Source organism: Martes martes, assembly GCF_963455335.1.
Source record: "Martes martes genome assembly, chromosome: 8".
NCBI classification, from domain to species: domain Eukaryota; kingdom Metazoa; phylum Chordata; class Mammalia; order Carnivora; family Mustelidae; genus Martes; species Martes martes.
In genome coordinates this window covers 142,085,971-142,106,346 of record NC_137895.1, presented here as the reverse complement: position 1 = coordinate 142,106,346, position 20,376 = coordinate 142,085,971, and the positions used below count along the sequence as shown (strand labels likewise).

At 54.2% G+C, this 20,376-nt stretch overlaps 1 protein-coding gene across 2 annotated transcripts in view; it reads right to left on the bottom strand.

Annotated features, from left to right (window-relative positions):
• Positions 1-20,376, bottom strand: part of DIP2C (disco interacting protein 2 homolog C) — a 361,347-nt gene that overhangs the window by 19,059 nt on the left and 321,912 nt on the right. For both annotated transcript variants that reach the window (XM_080811149.1, XM_080811150.1), the window contains one exon: positions 6,074-6,135. In XM_080811149.1, the coding sequence (XP_080667275.1) occupies positions 6,074-6,135 (62 nt within the window). The remainder of the gene's footprint in view (positions 1-6,073; positions 6,136-20,376) is intronic.

Here is a 20,376-nt window from a genome sequence, read left to right as displayed (position 1 = left end):
ACTTGTATTTTCCATCATCTTCTCCCTATACCCACCCAAACACACTCTGGGCCATGTAATTACAAACCACGAGGTGCGTGTGCACAACAGCGGAATGAGGAGGGGGGGAGAACAAGGACGCGACGGGGCAGCCTTTCTCGTGGCACGGCTGGTCTGAGGGGGCTCTGCTCTGTCTGGCCGACACCCCAGCCCAAGGCAGGGCGTCTGCTGACCCCTTCTCCTTCTCCAGGCCTGAGTTCTGACGCCACACGAGAGGGCCCCTCAAGGCCTTACCCTGCACCGCACAAACCCCCAAAGCCGGCGAGATCGGACTTGCCGCACAGTGTGCCCAGGAAGGGCTCTCATCACTCTGGCCACGTGTGCATGTCTCACAACGAGAAATCAGGGACCGTGTCCACCTTCCTCTGGAAAGATCAGTGCACGGGGCAGCAGTCTGCAGCGGGGACCCCCCCAGGGAACACGCGGGGCATGAACGAGATCTCTCCACCGTCAGAGAAGACACGGCACTCGTGACACGGTGGCTGCGAGAACACGGCGGACGTCTGATCTCAGGGTAGGGGCCAGACTAGCAAACGGAAATACAGGGTGCTCGGTTAAATGTGAATTTCAGATCAACAGTGACGCTTTTTAAAGCATACGTTCACCCACGCGTTCCTGGACATATTTGTACTAGAGGAATGATGCCTCTTGTGTCTGAAACTCAGATTTAGCCGGTCGTCCCGTCGTTCATCTGCCGCTCCAAGTTAGAGGATCCGGTAGAGGCCTTTGGGATAAGAGTTAATGAATAAACCAGTGGGACAAAAACTATCCCATCAATACATTATTTTTATTTATTAAATTTGATCTTTGCTGAAAAAAGATCGCAGAACAATTTCTCAAAAGAACCTAAAACGTTCTAGGAAAGGAACACTTTATCAAAACTCCGCAAATGTTTGAAGTGTGGAAAGGACTCAAAAACCTCACCCGAGCATTCAGAACCAGGTGGGGAAGTGGGGGGACCTGTAACAAGGGGCGGGACCTGGCAGTCTGCTCTGGACACCTCGTGCAGGAGACGGGGCCAGGCCGGTGGGTTCAGAGACGTGGTCTGAGGTGACACGGCCAGCTGGTGGCAGAGCTGTGACCGGTGTCTGGACCAGCCCCCTGGAGCTCTCACTCCTCCTCTCAGAATCTCCTGATGGGACAGCAGGTGTCAGAATGAGGTGCAAAGATTGGAAATAGGTGATGGTTTAAGAGGTCTGTGGTCTCTAAGGGATGCTACGCTGGATGGGGGGAAAGTACAGAAAACATCAAGGGGAAGAGCTCGTCCTTAATATGGGGCTGAACCTGCCTCCCGCACACCACCAGGACCTCTCAGACACGGCTCCGGGGCTCCCCACCCGCACAGCCAGCTCAGGAAACTTCGACAGGTTGGTTATGCTGGGCTGGGTTGTAAAGAGGGGAGAAGCGGAGAAAGGGGACTCATGTCTGTACATGAAGCTACCAACCCGGGGAAGATTCTTACAGGGAAGAAGGGGCTGGAAATTCAGCCCCACATTAACACGTTGCAAAATACGAACTCTCCCTTTTTATTCCGTTTTCTCCGTTCATAAAGTCATCTGATCTTCGAGTGCTCTCCTGAGGAACTATTTAAGGAACGCACAAAACCCACACCGCTCCGGCCCAGATCGAGTCCTCGCCGACGAGGCAGCCGCCGTTCAGCTGGCCAAGCGACGAGCGGCACGTACGCCCGCCTGCGAACCGCCAGGCCAGCGGACGGAAAAGCAGGTCTGTAAGTATGTATACAAGGAAGCAGGTCTGTAAGCATATATACCAGGGGCGCATCTACAGAAGCGATACATCGTTTAGACGTGTTACACAAGTGAATCATCGCCATGCTTCCAGGAGTAGGTCCTCCTGTCTCTCGGTCAGACAGGGGGTGCTCGGGTGCTCGGGCTCAGCGGAGCGGAACCCAGGAGTGTGCGGCCGGCGTCTCATCGAACGCTGGGGAGACGACGATGCTCACGGCAGCCAGAGCTCCTGGGGTTAGCTCCGTCCACACGGGGCCTGGGCAACAGAGGCGCCCCCCATGCCTCTGGGTGGCTGTCGAGGAGCGTGTGACTGGAAATCAGAGATCCAATAATAAGTGCGAGCTCCCCGTCAGGTTCTGCTAAGAACCTCGTGCCGGTCACGCACACGCCGAAAGCCGGCCGAGAGCGGGGTCCCTCTTCTGCTGTTCTGTGTTCATCCGGGCCCCCTCCTGCCCTGCACAGAACCCTGAGTCTCACAACGCACTTCACCTCTGCGCTCACTTCCCTCGGGGCCTCCATCCTCGGTTAACCACTGACCGGGACTTAATGGACTATCCCTGCTTTCCGGAGACTCAGCACCCCAGGTTAGGAGCAGTGAGGAAGCTGCTAACATTGTGTCACACTAACATTGTGTCCACAAGATTTAACTCCTAAAACTATTTCCTTAAAAGCTGTAAATTTTTTTCTTTCTCATCTCAAGTCTGCAAACTCCAAGTGCTCAAGGAAAGATCCAATTGGAAGAGATGGAGAGACCGTGAGTTCATCTTAAATGAACGTATTAGAAAGAGTATTTTTAAAAAGTCACGGTCACTTTCAAGCAGCCCCCAAACCATTTCACCATCTCCCCCTTGTGCACAGTGAGGCTACGTCCACTCCAGCAGCAGGAGAGTCAGTCCCTTGCTCTGTGAGGCCGACATGTTCTCCACGGTGACCTGCCATAAACAGAGGACCAAATCCCAACACTGGGTCACAGGAGACAAGAGGCCGAAAGTCACGTAGAACCCAAGTCAATTTGGGGAACTTTTTGGTCACGGGCTTCCACAATGAGGCTCTCCTCCGTCACCTGTCTGTCCCACGTGTGCACGTGAGCACACCCAATCTCTCTCTAGGGAAGCTGGACGTGCACACGGACGAGGTAGCCCTCTCCAGGTGATCAGCTCATAATTAAGTGGGTGCCCTGCTGTCCTAGTGAATGTACCACAGCAGCCGAAGAGGGATCACTCCCATCGCTGAATCTCAGTATGTCTGACCTCCACACAACAGCTTCGTGGTTTTTTTCCACAAACAGTGACAAGATAGAGTCAATATTTGCAAAGGCTCCCCTGTTTCACCTGCACCCTCACGGGGACCTGGAGCCCGGTGAGCTCCCTCCTGCCCCGGGTCATGCTGGTGCCGTGGGAGGGACAGCTTCAACCCCGCTCCCTCACAAGGCCTCCAGGGCCCTCGAGGGCGGCTGTATTGTGCCCGTTCTGGGCACAGGGAGACTGAGGTCACAGAGCCTGCCCAGATATGAACTCTGATCGGCTGGACCCCAAAGCCCCTCTGTCACATTAGCTGTCGCTAAGACACTTCTGGGTTACGTGCTGACGAAGGTCGGCGGTGAGGCCGGAGATTTCAAGCTGGGTGGTCTTCTCTCTGGGAAACGCACAGGGTAGATGGTGGAATGGAGCTGGGCTTGAAAGCGGGAGGATTTCACAGACTCGGGGTGCTGTGGACAGTGGAGAGGCCCCTGGGGCACGACTCCCAGCTCGGGGAGGGGGTGGGAGCTCCGGCTCCCAGGGGCAGGGGCCTCACGGATGAGGGGAAGAGCCGGGGAGGTTTTCGTGAGCGGCGTGTCGGCCAGCGCACTGGCCCGACCTAGCCGGGAAGGCCCATCGCAGGGGGTGATGGCAGTGGACGACACAGAGGACACGAGAGCTCGGGCTCCCGGCCACTGACGCTCTGGGGACAGACCACACTGAAGGAGGGGCAGAGGACCACCACCCTCAGCTCCCGGCCTCCTCCGTCCTCCGCCGGCAGGAGAGGCAAGATTGTGAATCAGCAGGACTGGAGTGCGGGTGGGCGGTACTGGCCCCATGCAGGAGGCTTTCTTAGGAGAGGCCCGGCCAGGGTGGACGCGGCTGTCTGCGTGCCCTCCCTGCCCGCTGGGCCCTCTGACGCTCGTGGACATGGCCCATAACCGTGACAACCAGCAGCTGCTGGTGATGCATGACTGACAGCAACTCCCAGCTCCCCAAGTGCTTCTACTTCTGTCCCCGATGACCTCGTCAGAGAGCACACACCTCAGGACGAGGGCATCACTTAAGAGGTTTACGGACCTCGATGACAGGAGAACCAGTAAGTCACCATGAGCACGCACCGCGCCTCAGGCCCTGGCTCCCCCCAGCTCGGACCGCTCCGCCGCGCACTGCCCTGTGCCACGCTGCACCCTCTCAGCAGGAAGAGCTGCCCCCTGGGACGTCCACAGGGTCGGTCCCAGAGACCAGAGACCGTGGTGCCTCTGCTTTCTGTTCGAGCCCTCTGTCCCCTCCGTCCGACCATCCCCAACGCTCCAGGACGCACGTGGCACCAAGCGGGACACCCAGGGCTCGGACAGTCGTCGGCTGCTCCTCCCACGGCAAAGGATCCGCGTTCTTCCTCGCGCCCTCACAGGGCCTGCTCGTCCCGTGCGTGGGGCCGGGCCGCAGACGACCGCACAAATGCTACCGCAGCAGGGACTGGGGGAGCGACTGCTCCGCTTTGGAATTATAAAAGGTCTAACATTGTCCCGTTTCCAAGTACCTTCTGCAGAGGGCAAAGCCTAGAAGTCCCACCTGGGAACGTCGATGACCCTGCAACAAGTTACTTGAACTCTTCAAAGCCAAATGTTGCATCAAGAAGATGATCCGAGGGAGGGCGTGGCCGGGGAGCGGGCCCGGGGCGGGCTGCTGGCCGTCTCTGCCCTCGGCCTCCTGGAGGGGCGTCTAGCTTGAGGCTCCAACCCTGACCCCCCTTGCACAGCAGAGTCTAAAACGAGGCCCACGGGGGCCAGGCAGGCTTGACGCGGGACACGTCAGGGGAGCGCAGGTAGCCCTCTCGTCTCAGCACACTGCATTTGGGCCATCCGTGTGCGGCTGACCCCCTCCCGTAGCACAGTGTCAGTGGCACCTCCGGCCTCCGCCCCTGGGATGCCGGCATACCACTCCCCAGACTGTGCTCATTAGACATGGCCTGACGTCCATGGGGCCCGAGAGCCCCGCTGGGGATGCCCGGTGTGAGTCGGGGGGGGGGGTACTTCCGGCCTGGAGGTGTGTGCACGGCCACCTGGACCGCTCCTCAGCCTCCACAACCCTTCCTCCTCCACAACCCCGCTCCCCCACACATGGACGCGGGTCATCCGGGGAATGCCGGGCCACTCGCTCCTTTGGGCAAGGCTCCCCCGTCCACTAACGGTGATCGCTAACTCCCTTGTCCCTTCGCTCAACAGCGTGACGACCCACGTCGGCGGGCGAGCAGAGGACGAGACACGCGGTGTCTGGCCGTCGCAGCGCCTTCGTCAGGCGCCTGCTAGTCCTTTACAGGAGACCCCCGTATGCAGATCCACGCTCCCGGGTCCCAGCCCAGGAACAACCAACCCCGAGCCGGCATCGCCGGAGTCACTCAGTGGGGAGCCTCGGGCATCCAGGGACGTCCTCCTGGCTGGGGCAGAAATTCCCGGCAAGGTTCTCATCTCGCGTGTACCTCCGCCTCCTTCCCCGCTTGAGGAAAACAGACAAACGCTCACCTTTCGTTTTTGCTCAAGGCTGCTTGGGAAGCTGCACAGAAGGTGACTTCACCCGTGTTTTAATTTTGTACGGAAACACCTTCACACAAAATTTCAAGTCCCGTAAAGAAATGTGGCAGACCGCGTCGGGCTCCCCTCGCTCCCTCTCCCACGCCCCCTGCTCGAGTTCCCTCTCTAGCTGTCTGTCAAATGAATAAATAAAATCTTAAAAAAAAAAAAAAAGAAACGTGGGCAGAGTGCTGGCAGCTTTAAAAGGTGCCACACGGTGCCAGGCTTCCGGACAGACCGTTAGGGAGGCTACTGCGGTCACCATGCCCAGTCTGCGGCGGTCTTAGCGCACAGCGGACTGCCCCAACGGGAACCCCACGGAGGCGGAGGGGGCACGGTTCAAGCCAAGTGGCGCGGCTCTCCTGCGTGATCCACTGGCAACGGGCACACGGCGGACAGACGCTGCGCTCCTTCCCTCGCTAGACGGCCCCTGCACGCTGGGCAGCCAAGAAAGAAACCCCCAAGCGCACCGTACCTGTCGTGTCTCAGAGCTCGCATATCAACATAGACGGTGGTTGGGTCAGGTCCCGAGGTCCCCTGCAAGCAAGGACACAGCGCGGTTAACTCACGTTTGTGTGGGAGCCCTCTGGGTCTGCGCTTCCTACCAGTTAGCGAGAATTTCTTTGGTAAAATCGCAAACCGAACAAAAACTAAGAAGCACTAGACCCACACTTCTCTCCAAGATACCCGTTAGTTTCTAGTTTGGTAACCTCAGTTCTGAAAGGAACGTCTTAGTAGGACTATGCTGGGTTTTCACATGGCTTCACTGTCCATCCTGTCTACAAAGATCAGAAGGGATAGAGATGTGCTGTGCGTGTTGCCAAATAAAAAAAGGCTGAAGCTGCCAAGACGTCGGCTGGCAGGCTGTCAGGACAGGGAGCACCGTTCCTGAGAAGTTCCTACTACACGCATCCCAAAAGGTGTGTTTCTAGAGGTCAAGATCCTGAAGCAGAACGTGGGACTCGGACTGACAGCTCGAGAAGGAAGAGGTAAGACATGACTATCTTGTTCCGTTTGGCTCTGCCTCTGCCTCGGCTTTCCTCCAGCCAAGGGAGGTTAGTTTCGTCTGGGACACGGGTCGGGGAGGTGGTGCGTTGATCAACAGTGCCGTCCCCGGGAGCCCTCCGCAACTGAGCTACTGAACACGGCAGAGGTCTGGTCTTGGCAGCACAAATCCCTTCAAAACCTGCCGGGCTGACTTCTGACCAGGGACTTCCCCGCCACCTCCGTGCAGGGCAACTACAGCTACGTTATAAACCGACAATCGTAGCTGTTTCTCGGGACGGCCGGGTGATACCTTACCTAGAAGACGATGGAGCCCAAACAAATTTCCAAAAACTGAGAGAGCCCCTCAGAATTTACTTGAAGAACTATGCAAAAATTCTTCAGGAGAGGATCTTAATCTTGTGTCATGAAAGACTAAGCTAAACACGGCTTCTCCCGGCCGGCCGCATGCTCAGCGCTCCCGGCCGCCGGTCTCCAGCCGCGAGCACAGAGAGCGGCGCGCGCCGTCAGCCTCCGCGTGCAAGCTCACGCCCCGTGTTACGCCGAGAACGTTCTCTCCCAGCGACGGCTACTCACGGAGCCACGTGACCGACCAGCGCCGAGGGCAGCACTGGTCCGAGGTGAGTAGCAGAAAACACGTAACCACAGACGGCCAGTTAAAAAGTAAACAAATCGGAAAACAGGTCACCAAACGTGGGACGTGAAGTCAAACGGACAGGACCCCATACTGGCAGAGACCAGCGACTGTGCGTATTGGGAGTGTGTGTCGCGGGCGTGCGACGTTCGCGGAGGTCTGAGAGCGCGCGTCGCGCCGGGCGCCAGTCCGACCGTGGCCCGCGCCCTGAGCCGGGCTCCGCACTCGGCTTCTAGTGTGTCCCGGTGCTGGGGGCTGACGAGACGGTGGTGGGTGGGGGCACTGGTATGGATGAAGAGGAGGGTCCCCTACCTGCTCGGCCGGTTTCCACAGCCTGTGGGGCTACAGCAGCAGGGGTGGGACGGGAAGAAAGGAGAGAACACCGGACCAACAGAACCACAAACAAGCGACATACAGACACGCAAACGAAACAACCCAACGATTAAAATGGGATGAGGAAGGGGGGGGAGGAGAACGCAAGAAGCAGGGAACAAAGTAAAAAGAAGATCAAAACCAACGTCAAACATGGAAATCGTTAAAATCAATCACTGTACCATTAAAGGCTAAAAAAAAAAAAAAAAAAAAGTTAGATGCAACAAACCCACAGAGCAACAGAGGAGAGCGACAGATGACGGTCTCGGGCCAAGAGACCCGAGTCACCCGTTTACCACACGAGGTTGGTGGTGCCACCCGGGATTTGGATTGTAGGAGGCGTGTGGGTTCTTTTCCTTCCTGAAGGGAGGAGGGGCACGAATTTTACAGGCAAACTGGGGACGGTCCCCTCCCTGAAATACAATTCCTCCGGTGTGCATGCGTTCCAACGAGGGGTTCCGCCGACACGCGGACTGGTCCCGAGAAGCCGGGGCAGGAACGGACACAGATTTTCTCTTCCCTCCGATGTTCCCGTAACACCCGAGTCTGTCTCGTTCGCGTCACCGTGAGCATGCAGAATAGACACAGGTAACACAAAACAGGTGGGAATCAGCCATTTCTGTCACCACGGGGCGTCTGGTCAACAGCGGGCTCTTGGTAGGGTCTCCGGGGCGTCAGAAATTCTTTCTGTGTGGATTTTCCACTGTGTGGGGTCGGCGCCCCGAAGACCCGCACGGCCCCGGGTCAGCTGCAGCTCCGGGGCTCCGAGGACAATCATGACAGGGAGCCGGACGCACTCCCGGCTAAGTCGGGACGCCCGGCCCGGCTCCGCGCGCAAGAGAACCGACAACAGAAGACGCCCAGGTCGGCCGGAGGCACGGAGGAACCGCGCTCCGGGCTCGCACAGGGCCAGGCCGCTGTCGCAGCAGGGAGCTCCCTGTCCCCGGCGCGCGCCTGAGTCAGCCCCGCCATGACGCTTCCTCCCGGTTTGCTCTCCTGTTCCATGGTTTTGGTGCCCCTCCACCCCGCTTAACATCACTGACATGACCACGGCGGAAACCTTCCGGGAGCCATGCAGGCCCCTGGAGCGCGTGGGTTTCCCCAGGTGAGCGGGTGCGGATGCCAACCCTCCCAGCAGCGCCATCGGGGGCCCTGGATGCGGGATAGTCGCTGGCGCCGTCTCTGGCCCGACCCCACAGCCCCCCACCCTCACCCCCGCAGGGTCCGGGCGCAGTCGGTTCCGGGAGGACAGCCGCAATATCAGGTCGTCCGCGGGTCTCCTGGGCTTGGCGGTGACCCCCCACGCCGCACTGAGACGCTGCTGCCAGCCGGGGCCTTGGAGAACAGCACGGCCTGCAGATCCAGACCGAGGTCTCCATCGCTCCTGCCTTCCCTGTGGGCACCGCGGCGACCAAGACAGCGGCTTTCTGGGCCGGGAGCTGTGGCCCGACACCAAGAAAGAGCGGCCGGGGAACATCATCCGCACCCGGGGGCGCGTGCGACTTTCACCCGACCTACTCAAGCCCAGTGCAAGGTTTGCAATAATCCCCTTCACGATTCCACGAATCCCAACTATTCCAAATATTTACTGGAACAAAATGAGCCCATTTTTTCTCTAAATTAATTTAATTCACAGATTTTTGTTGTGATGGCTCAAGGGTCAATTTTCTCAGAGAAAAATATGTATGACTAAGAATAAATTTCCCAACTTGTAGGTGCACAGAAGGGACAGCTCAGCATCTGCAGCAAAATCCTGCCGCATTGATAAGGGATACATGGAGAAGGAGGTGAAGGGTTAGTTTATAGGTGTTTCCAGACTTCAGAAATCCTAAGGTACAAAAAATGGAGATTTCAGGATACATATGAGGGAGTATGTATTTAACAAAATTTCCTCACTTGCACAAAATTAACTCTGCCAAAAATGTAAGCTGACGTTTCTTTAAGTAAGGAGAGCTCTCATGCGTGAAAGTGCTCCCAGGTATCTAAAGTCATCAAACATTTGCAAAAAAGGACCAGCAGGAAAGAAAATTCACTCATTCCAACTGGAACTTACTCAGAAACGAAGACAGAGCATGTTTGAAATTTCAGGTTATAATAATGAGAAAAGGTCTACACTCTAAAGGTCAGCTGTACAACTACACTGCAGATGGACACATCATACTAAAAATCATTTTTTCTTTGGTATAAAACTACTATGTCAGTTAGGCACTGAACGCTTCCTGGAACACATCGGTTATACTTAAATCTCCGCTGAAGAGATACAGACTTACACCCTAACCCCAGCGCAGAGCACCCAACACCTCAGCCCGGTGCGTCGCTAACCAGCCACGGGGTCGGCATGACCTGGTAGCAGCCCACGCCCCGCAGGCTCACGTAACCAACTCCTGAGTGGAAATGCGTGCCACCAAGTCAGGCTTCGGGAGCAGTGATGTTGGACGTATCTGCTGCGCTGGGTGTTGGAGGAGCCGAGGCAGTTAGCATAAACGGGGGCCGGGGAGGCGGTGTCCCCCGGGCGGGTTATGGGGAGCACGAAGCAGACCCTGGGCACAGCACGGGCTCATCGCGGACCACCTCGGAGCAGGAGTCCCACCTGCAGGACTGCAGCCGGCGCCCCTGGCGCTCCCAGCCGACCCGTGCAGCAGCCGTGACCATCTCACCGTGTAACTTACAGACAACCAAAAGCACAGGATTTCCACGTTTGACTACAGGAGTCTGGACAGTCACACACACCCACGTCACACCCCCTGCCCCCGAGAGCGTATAAAGACTCCTTCACCTCTGACCCCAAAAGGCTCCCGCTGTGTGATTTCTCACACCACCCGTTCGTCTATTATCAGATCGGCATAAAACAACACAGCGCGTGTTCCCTTGGGTCGGCCGTCGCTGCGCACGGCGGCTCTGGGGCCCGCGCACGGCGTCTGCACAGCAGCTTGCCCTCCACACTCTGGGACGCCTGCTGCTGTGTGAACGTGTCATCTGTACCCGCCCACCCTGCTGCTGGGGGGCATTTGGGTCCTTTCCAGTCTGGGGCGATCACGACCACGCCTGGGCGGGTAGCGTCTGTGGGCAGGTTGTGTTCTGGGTGCGCATCCCGACACGCTGACCCCTGGGGCTGATACGCACGGAGCTGCGGGAGAAACTGATCAATGTGTCCCCGAAGCAGCAGTGAATAGGGGTTCCGGCTGCGCCGCACCATCTCCTCTAGTACCGTCAGCCTTGCTGATCGAAATCGTTCTGGGCTGACACGTGGAATCACTAGTTTTTTTCGAAATGAAAATCACGACTTCAATGGAGCACGTGTTGTACCTTGACTCATTTTTTGGGAGCTCATGAGCAAACGGCAGAAGCACCCGCAGGAGCTGCATGTCCCTGTCCTGCACTGTCCTGCACGTCCCTGTCCTGTCCTGCACGTCCCTGTCCTGTCCTGCACGTCCCTGTCCTGTCCTGCACGTCCCTGTCCTGCGCTGTCCTGCGGGCTCCAAGCTGCCTGCGCGAGCTGTCCGTCCGCGCTCTCCTGGAGTGACGCATCCGGAAGATGCTGAGTGCATTCTCTGCACCTCTCGGTCCTCTGTGGGTCTCCTTCTGCCGAGCGTATACTCGAGGCTTTGGTGGATTTGTCACATGTGCTCTTACAAATACATTTTCCCAGTCTGTATTTTTTCTATTAATTTTCTTAAACAGATTAAGATTAATTTTAATCTTGATAAAATCCACTTTATCATGTTCTCTTTTTATGCTTAAGTGCTTTTCTGTGCCCTAAGAAATCTTTGCACATCCCAAGTCATGAAGACCGTCTTTGCAGCTTCCCGGAAGCCGTGTTCTAGAACTGCCGCCACAGACATCCGGGTCCGGGATCCACCTAGAATGGATTTTCGTGTGTTCTCCGGGGAGATGACACCATTTAAACCTTCAGTCAGTCCAAAACAACTGCCAAAACCCTTTTCTTTCCCTATTCGATGGACCTGGTGACACGGCTCTACCTCTGGATTCATTCTCTTTTTTCCAGGTTTGCTTTGTTGTTGTTGTTCTGCTCTGCTCTGTTGGTCTCTCCGGATGCCAGGACCACGTTGTCCTGACTACCACGGCCTTACGGGGAGCTTCGGAGCCGGCACCATGTCCTGCCGCACCGTTCCTTCTCAAGACTGGTGGTTCTTCTCTGTGGCGTGCAGTTGAGAGCAATTTGAGAAGCATTTTGTCGATTTCCTCGGACAAGCCTTCTTAGGCTGTGGTTGGGACCGATCAGTTTGGGGGGAGAAAGTCACCCTAAAAATACCAACCCATCGGCTGGGCATCTGTCTGCCTCCGGCTCAGGTCATGATCTTAGGGTCCTCGGACTGAGCCCTGCGAGGGCTCCCTGCTCACTGGGGGGTCAGCTTTTCCTTCTCCCTCTGCCCCTCCCCCCGCTCATGCCCTCCCAAATAAACAAATCCTTAAAAAAGTGCTGACTCATCCACCCCATGACTCTGACACACCCGTTCATTTATTAGGATTTCCTTTCCTTCAGCACTACTTTGTGATTCTGGCGTACACCTTTAACCGCACCTTTCACCGCACCTTTCATTCTCAAGTATGTAAAGGTTTGGATATTACAGTAAATGGCATTTACAAAATTCCATCTTCTGGTTGTTCGTTACTACTCCAGAGGAAGACGGTTTACTTTGGTTTTAAATCCAGTGGGGTTAACATACGGTCTTACGTGAGTTTCAGGGGTACGATGTCCCGAGCATTACTCAGTGCACCTAGATGAGTGCGTTCTCCGTCCGTTCTCTCGCCCACACGCCCCCACCTCCCCTCTCGTCGCCCTCAGCTGTTCTCTACATCTAGAGTCTCTGCTTTGGTTTGTCTCTTTTTTGTTTTCTTTCTTAAATTCCACACATCAGTGAGCTCACACGGTGCTGGTCTTTCCCTGACTTACTCACTCGGCACAGCACGCTCTAACCCATCCACATTGTCGCAAATGGCACGATTCCACGTTTTTTTTTTCCTACAGTGGAGTAATACTGCATTGTGTGTACGTGTGTGCATACGTACACGTACCGCATCTTCTGTACTCATCTGTCGTCAGACACATGGGCTGTTTCCATATTCTGGCTGTGGTAAACAGTGCTGCCGTATATACAGGGATGCACAGGAATACCATTTTTTATGTAGAAACTTTTAAAAAAGATTTTATTTATTCATTTGAGAGAGACAGACAGACAATACAGAGGCAGAGGGAGAAGCAGACTCCCGATGGGGGCTCGATCCCAGGACTCTGAGATTATAACCTGAGCACAGGTGGATGCTTAACGGACTGAGCCAGCCAGGTGCTCCATGTATAAACTTCTGCTTTTGTGCTATTCCTAACCTTACATATCAGCAATTGTGGCTTTCGTTCTACAGGAGTTTTTATGTGCACTATTGGGCAGTCTGCAAATCACAAGCTTCACTTCTCCATTTCCAGTATTCGTACTTTTTATTTTTATATCCTATCACTTTGGCTAGGACTTCAATATAATGCCAATGTTCCTGATTTTAGGGAAAAAGCTCTCAAAGTGGACGACTGAGAATGAGGTTCTAGCTTTTCGTATACTTTTTTTTTTTTTAGACTGAAGAAGCTCCCTTGTCTTCCTAGTTCTCCCAGGAACGAGGGGTCTCCTGCATCATACGGTCATGTTTTTCTCCTTCACTCTGTTACAATATGGTGAATCAGACAGGTTTTAAGTGGGGAAGCAACCTTGCATCCCGGAGCTAAGACATGCTTGGATAGGACGCACGACTCTCTGCGTGTCGCTACATTCAATATGCTACCATTGTTTGGAACTTTTTCCACATGGGCTATTGGCCTGGATTTTCAGTTTCCCCTTTTTGTCAGATGCTGGTATCTAGGTTATGCTTGCTTCACAACATGTGTTGGGGCATGTTCCCTTTTCCTCTATCTCCAACCAAGTTTCTGTAGGGTTGGCATTTTCCCAGTGACACCATCTGGGCCTAGAGGTTTTCTTTTTCTCTCCTGTAAAGGTTTCGGATTATGGATTCAATTTCCTTCACATATATGGAATTACCTTCTTCTGAAATGACCGTATTCACCCCTGGAGTATTCTTTGTTCTGAAATTAATCAATTGATACGCACGTAGCCGCTTCAGCTCTCCGGGAAGATTAGTGAGGAACAGCTTTCCCGTCCTTGTACTCAGTCTGCTTGTGTCTTCGTGTTTAAGAGGAGTTTGTCACGGGGTCCGTGTAGTTAGGGTTTTGCTTTTTAAAAATCCGGTCTCACGATCTCCACATCTTCCTTGGGGTGTTTAGATCAGTTGCATGTAGGTCTGACCCTCTGTTCAGTATTTCGTAGGTCCCGTCTCTCTCCCCTCTCATAGGTCCCCTGCATCCCCCGCGCTGGCTGGTGGTTTACCAGCTGCTGGAAGAAAACCGGTCTGTGGTCACGTGCAGGCTGTCAGCTCACGTCCTGCTCACAGCCCCCCTGCCAGTGGCACTGCACCGCCCTGTACGGCATAGGCACCTCGTGACGGTCTGTTTCCATCTCCTCCCCTCCCGACCTCTGGGCAGCTGTCATACATTACACACCCCACAAGCTAACACCACCTTTGTCCGAGCCGTCAGTAACCTTGTAAAGAGATTTAAAAAGTGCTAACGATCTTCCACGTTTGTCTCTGCAGCTGCCATTTCCAGTTCTACTCATTCATCATGTGGATCCAGACAGAATCTGGTATCACTTCTCTTCTGCCTAAAGGATTTCCACTAATATTTCTTCCTGTGTGGGTGTGCTGGCGGTAAATTCTCAGCATTTTTTGTTGCTGTTGTTCTTACAGCTAAAAAAGTGTCTATATAGCCTGTGATCTTGAAAGACATTTCCGCTGAGGGTAAAATTCTAGGTCGACGACTCTTCTCTTTCAGTACTGAGAGACGTCTTGTTGTTTTTTTTTTTTTTAAGATTTTATTTCTTTAGTTGACAGACAGAGATCACAAGTCGGCAGAGAGGCAGCAGAGAGAGGGGGGGAAGCAGGCTCCCCTCTGAGCAGAGAGCCCCATGCAGGGCTCAATCCCAGGACCCTGAGATCGTGACCTGAGCTGAAGGCAGAGGCTTAACCCACTGAGTCACCCCGGCGCCCCTTAGAGACGTCTTCTACTGTGTTCTCTCTCACATCACTTCCGATGGGAGCATGAAATGACCCCATCTCTGTCCCTCTGTATGTGACTTGACTTCTTTTTCATCTGGCTGCTTTTACGATAGTCCCTGTGTCACGGGCTTTGAGCGACTTAAGCAGTTCCCTTCATGTTACGTTGGAGGTAGCTGAGCTTTGAGATCTGCGGGCTCACACCGTCGCCAAATGTAAAACAGTTCTTCACGTGTATTTTCTGGACCTCGGTCCCTTCTTCCTCTGTTTTGGGGACGACAAGCACCTGTATGTTAAGTCACCTGAAGTTCCCCACGATTCAATGATGGTCTTACCATTAAAATTCTTTTCTTTGTTTTATTTTGCAAAGTTTCTGTTGCTATGTCTTCAAGTTCACCAATATTTTCTTCTGCCATCAATGCCATCATTGTATTTTTCATCACAAATATTGTAGTTTTCATTTCTAGAAGTTCAATTTGCCTTTACCCCCTCTCTTTAACATTCCATGCTTCTTTTCAACGTTTTGACTATTAGGAATACAGTTAAAATAACTCTTTCAGTATCCTTGTCTAAAAATCCAACATCTGTATCAGTTCAGTTCAGTTCTGACTTACTGACATCTCTCCTCATTGTGGGTGGCTGGCACGCCTGGTCATTTCTGAATTTAAGTCGGACACTGTAAACTGACTTGTCGGTGCTGGGTATTTCTGTATTCCTGTAAATATTCTCGACCTTCGCTCCACGCCAAATTACTTGGAAAGATCTTGTTCTTCTCAGTTCTTGCTTTTAACATCTGTGAGATGAGCCCTGAGCGGTGCCTCATGAATTCTGAGATTTCCGGTCTGGCTGCTGGGAACAAGCCATACTCACTCCAGCCCTTTGGCTGGTTCTCTGTGGGGCTCTGAGGGGTTTTCTGACATGAACCGATGCCGACTGTGTTCACAAGATGACTCGAGGAGCACGTGCTACAACACTTGAGGGGCTCTCTGGGGATCCCCAGAGCGCTGTGTCTCCCTGCTCTGTAGCCTCCTCCTCTGAGGACCGCAGCCGCCTTTTGTCTCCTCAGACTCTGCTCCGTCTCCCGCACTCAAAGAGCTCACCGGGCTGCGGTGACCTAGAGAAATCGCACGGCCGACCCTGCCTCTGTCAGGGTTCTTCCTTCTTTGTCACCTGACACCCGGGGTCACGCTTCGTGGATCTGACCATTCTTTATCTGCTTAGGGAAGAGGATGACTCTGGTCCCTGCTACTCCGTCCCGGCCAACAGCAGGCCCACGCCTACTAACACGTGAATGTTCCCCTCCCTCCATCACTCCGTACCTCTCAGAGGTATCTAGGGGATCCGCCCGCGGTAACATTCATCCGTAAGTTTACAGGTTGACAGACGTTGACAACGTGCAGTCACGGAACCACCGTCACAATCAGGCCACAGAAAACCTTTACCACCCCAAAAGGCCCCTCCTGCCTCTTTGCAGTCAGTTCCCTCCCCTGGCCCTCAGCACCTGGCAACACGGATCTGACTTGTACCTACAGTGTTGTCTTATCCAGGAAATCATATAAACAGACTCATCGGGTGTGCAGACCTCTGTGTCTGGCTTCCCTCACCCGGAAGACTGCTCCTGAGGTCCGGACACGCCGTCCCTGCAGGAGCGGTCTGTCCCTCCCACGGCAGGAGAGCAAGCCGCTGCACGAGCGGACAGCAGCCTGCCCTTCCGCCCCCGGGGAATGGGTGTGCAGCTGTTTGCAGTTCTTGGTGATCATGAGCGTGTCTGCTGGGCACATTTGTGTGCGGCCCCCGGGAGGATGAACAACTTCACTTCTCCAGGGTGAACACCCGGGAGAGAACTGCTCGGTCACAGGCAAGTCACGTTCACCAGTATAGGAAACTCACCAACTGTCCCCCGAAGTCGCGGGGCTGTCCCACATCCCCAACAGTGACACCTGCGGCCGCAAAAAGCGCCCCATTCCCTGCCAGCCCGTGGTATCTTCAGTCTCCCTCTCGTCTCGTACTAGTGATGAGTACTGCCAGCAGTTTACCAAACTTACTAAGTTTTCGTAAAGAATCAACTTTTCGTATACTGAGTTTTCCATTTGTCTTTGTTCCATTTAATTCATTGCCACATTGATTTTTATCTTCTCCAACTTTGGGCTTGAGTTTTTTGCTTTTTCCTAGATTTTTCTGAAGTGGAAGTTAAAAGAGATTTTATACTCTCCTCTTTCTAATACAAACATTTACTGCTGAGCCCTATGTTAGGTGCAAGCAACAAAATCTGACGTGCTGTGTTTTCATCAAGTATTTTCTCATCTTCCTCATGATTTCCTTTTATTCATGGGTTAATCAGAAGTGTGTTGTTTCATTTCCAAGTATTTAGGGATTTTTCTGGTCATCTTCCTGTTATTACTCATTTAATTACATCACAGAGAACATACAGTGTGATTGTGGTCATTTAATATTCCTTGAAAACTGTTTTATAGTCTTTCTTGTAGAATTTTTCACGTCTGACAAAAACAGCGCTACACATGTTGGTGTCTGAGTCTGCCGGGGCTGCCATCCCAAGATTCCACAGACTGTGTCTTAACGGAAATTCATTTCTTCACGGTTCCAGAAGCTGGAAGACTGGGACCAAGGAACCAACACAGTGGCTTCAGGTGAGCGCTCTCTCCCGGGCTCGCTGACCGCTGCCCTCTCGCCGTGTGTTCCCAAGGCTTTTCCTCAGCACGTGTGCATGGAGAGTGCGGCCCTCATTTCCCTCCTTCTTCCGGTAAGGACACCGATCCTAGCAGATCAGGTCCTCGCCTCTGGGACCCTTTAACCGTTGTTACCCTTTCATGGTGCCACGTCTCCTGTCACAGTGCGGTCGAGGCTTGAGCGTGTGAATTCTGCAGGGACACGACCAGTCCACAGCAGTACAGTGTCGCCTCCTTAAATGTCAGTTACCTCAAGGTAGGCCACGGTGTTGTTAAAATCTTCCATACGCCGATATTTTCCTCATTTTATCAATTACTGGGAGAGAGATGTTACAGTATCCAACTAGGACTATGAATTTTTTCCTTTCGAATTCCGTCAGTTTTGCTTCACGTATTTTGAAGGTCGCTTTTCAGGTGCACACGCATTTAGGATTTTTGTTTCGCTGGTGAACCAACCCTTTAATCACCACGTGACGCACACCTTCATTTCCCGAAACCCTCACATCGCACACGTCTGTCGTGAACACGGCACACCCGTCCTCCTCCGAGGACTTTGTGCTTACTTTCAACCTGTCGATACCCTCGGAGTTAAGGTTCCTCGTAACTAATGCAGCTGAATCTTTCTAGCCTGACAATCTCTGCCTTTTACTTGCCTGTTTAGTTAAATTACTTTTAATGTAATTGTTGATATGATTGGCTGTTTGTTGTTCTTGTTCCTTCTTCCCTCGCAAACAGACTATTTCGAGTACAGCACTTTCTCAATCGACCTGTTTCTTACAGGTTGATGCAGAGACGAAAATCCGCGGCATTTTCAGTCCACCATCACATGATGTGCTTTAGGAACACAGAGTAGCATATTTCCACCACCCTCACGTGCCAGTGCTACTCAGGCTACAAATGCCTCGACTGTCTTTTTTTGCTTTTAATACTTAATCGCCTTTAAAGAAATTTAAAGTATGCTCGTAGCCATACACATAGAAAAATTTTCCAGTGTTTCCTCCTATTTACCTTTTCTAGCATTCGATGCTTCTTGCTACAGATCTGACCTGCCTCGTGTGCCTTCCTCTCTGCCCCCGAGCAGCTGGCTTTCCCTGCAGCCGTGTGCTGCTGGAGGAGGCTCGCCGCGGCGCCGCGTCTGCACACACCTGCCGCGTCCTCCCGAACGGTGCTGCTGCTGGGTGAGCCGTTCTCCTCGCGCTCTGCACGGACCTGTCCAGTGCGTGCCGGCTTCCGTCGTTCCTGTCATTTTTACTGTTCTTCTCTGTGCACCGTATCTCTATTCTTTCCTGGCTGCTTGAAGACCATCTCTAACCTGGCCCTCAGCACTGTGATAAGGATTCAACTAGGTTTGTTTTTATCTACGCTGCCTGGAGCTCACAGAGATGTTGGGTCCGTAGGCGGATACCTCTCACGGGTCCTTGCCGTCGTGTCTTCAAACGGTTCTCTGTCCCGGGCCCCGCACCGTCTGCTTCGGGCTCCTGCTGCGCACAGGACAGACAACCTGCTGTCGCCCCAGAGACCCCTGACTGTTCCACGGGACGTTCTTTCCTTCTCTCCTGTGCAGGGCCCGTAGTTCACCGGCGTCTCCCCTGCATCCGGTCTGCTCCCGGAGCCGCCGGGAATCTTGTTTCTACGTCCGCAGCTTTCATTTCCGGCATTTCCATTTGGTTGTTTGGTGTAGTTTTTATGTTTCCATGATATCGTCCCCCTCTCCGTGCAGGGTGCATCCCTCTTCAACGCACGCGTCCTGGTTATCTCAGGGTCTCCGGTGACTCCGGCATGTCTGCTCCACAGAGTTGCCACATCTTCTTGCGCCCCGTAATTACATTTCCTTTCCCTCTGTGTCCTTCAGGGCAAACACTGTGTCTGAGAGACCGAAGAGACTGCAGGAAACAGCACGCTCCCAGCAAGGACACCGCCTTCTCTGGCCTCGCCCGGCCGTCTCCGCCACCTGCGCCATGTCGGCGGCCTGGGCCCTCTCACAGCTCCACTGTCATGCCGGTCGGGCTGGCTTTGTGGCTCTGGGCAGGATCTGAGACCCTGGACACCCGTTCTTTGTGTGACAAGCTGGTTCTCCCTTCTCTCCAGCTCTCTCCTTTCTGCAGGCAATGCCCAGCGTCTGGAAGCCCACGGGCTGCACTTGGGAAAGGCCCGGGGGGCTGAGACACACGTGCTCGGCCCTGTTGTCCCACCTCTGTGTCTGGGGTGCAAGGGGGATGTCTCCGGGGGCCTCGCAGCGTTCCTGCTCCCCGCTCCGTCCTCAGTGCCCCTGCCTCCCACCTGCTGGGGGCCCACTGTCCCTTGGCGGGGGCATGGATTCTCCGGCCCCCCTGAGACTTCAGACGCCTGTGACCCTGCGTTCACTAGAGGCCTGACGAACCTCAGATGATTCTCGTGGCTCTGGGCTGCTGCCGGCTTCTGCACACACACCCCTGGCCGGGGCAGAATGACGGAGCGGGGCTCCCTGGGATTCTCACGCACTCGGCCTCACAGTGCCGAGTCCGCTGCTCCAAGATCAGCTGGTCTCCACGCCAAGTTCCTCCCGCTGCCCCTCTGCCGGGGGTAAGCAGGGCTGTCTTTTCTCCACCAGGGACTTCAGTTCACGGAGACTTCCGCTCCGCTCCAGCACTGACAGCTCTTAAAACCTGTGACTCGGGTGTTAACCGATCGCTGTCGTGGTTAGGGTTGGAACAACAGGCTCTTACAACTTACGCGGCCAAAGAAACAACACGAGTCCAGAGTCCGTCACCTATAAATACACTCTTTGCTCACACCAAACAGAGCTGGCTTCCGTGGCTGCTCTTAAGCATCCCAACTGATTCAGAAATTAGTCTCGGGAGTGGCTGCGGCAACAGAGAGTCAAGGAAGTAAGGGTCTGAAATGAATCAGTGGGTTTGGCAGGAGCCAAAAAGGCGGTGACAATGCAGCCCGTGTGCCGGATCCGACCGCGGCAGTCCGTGCATGTAC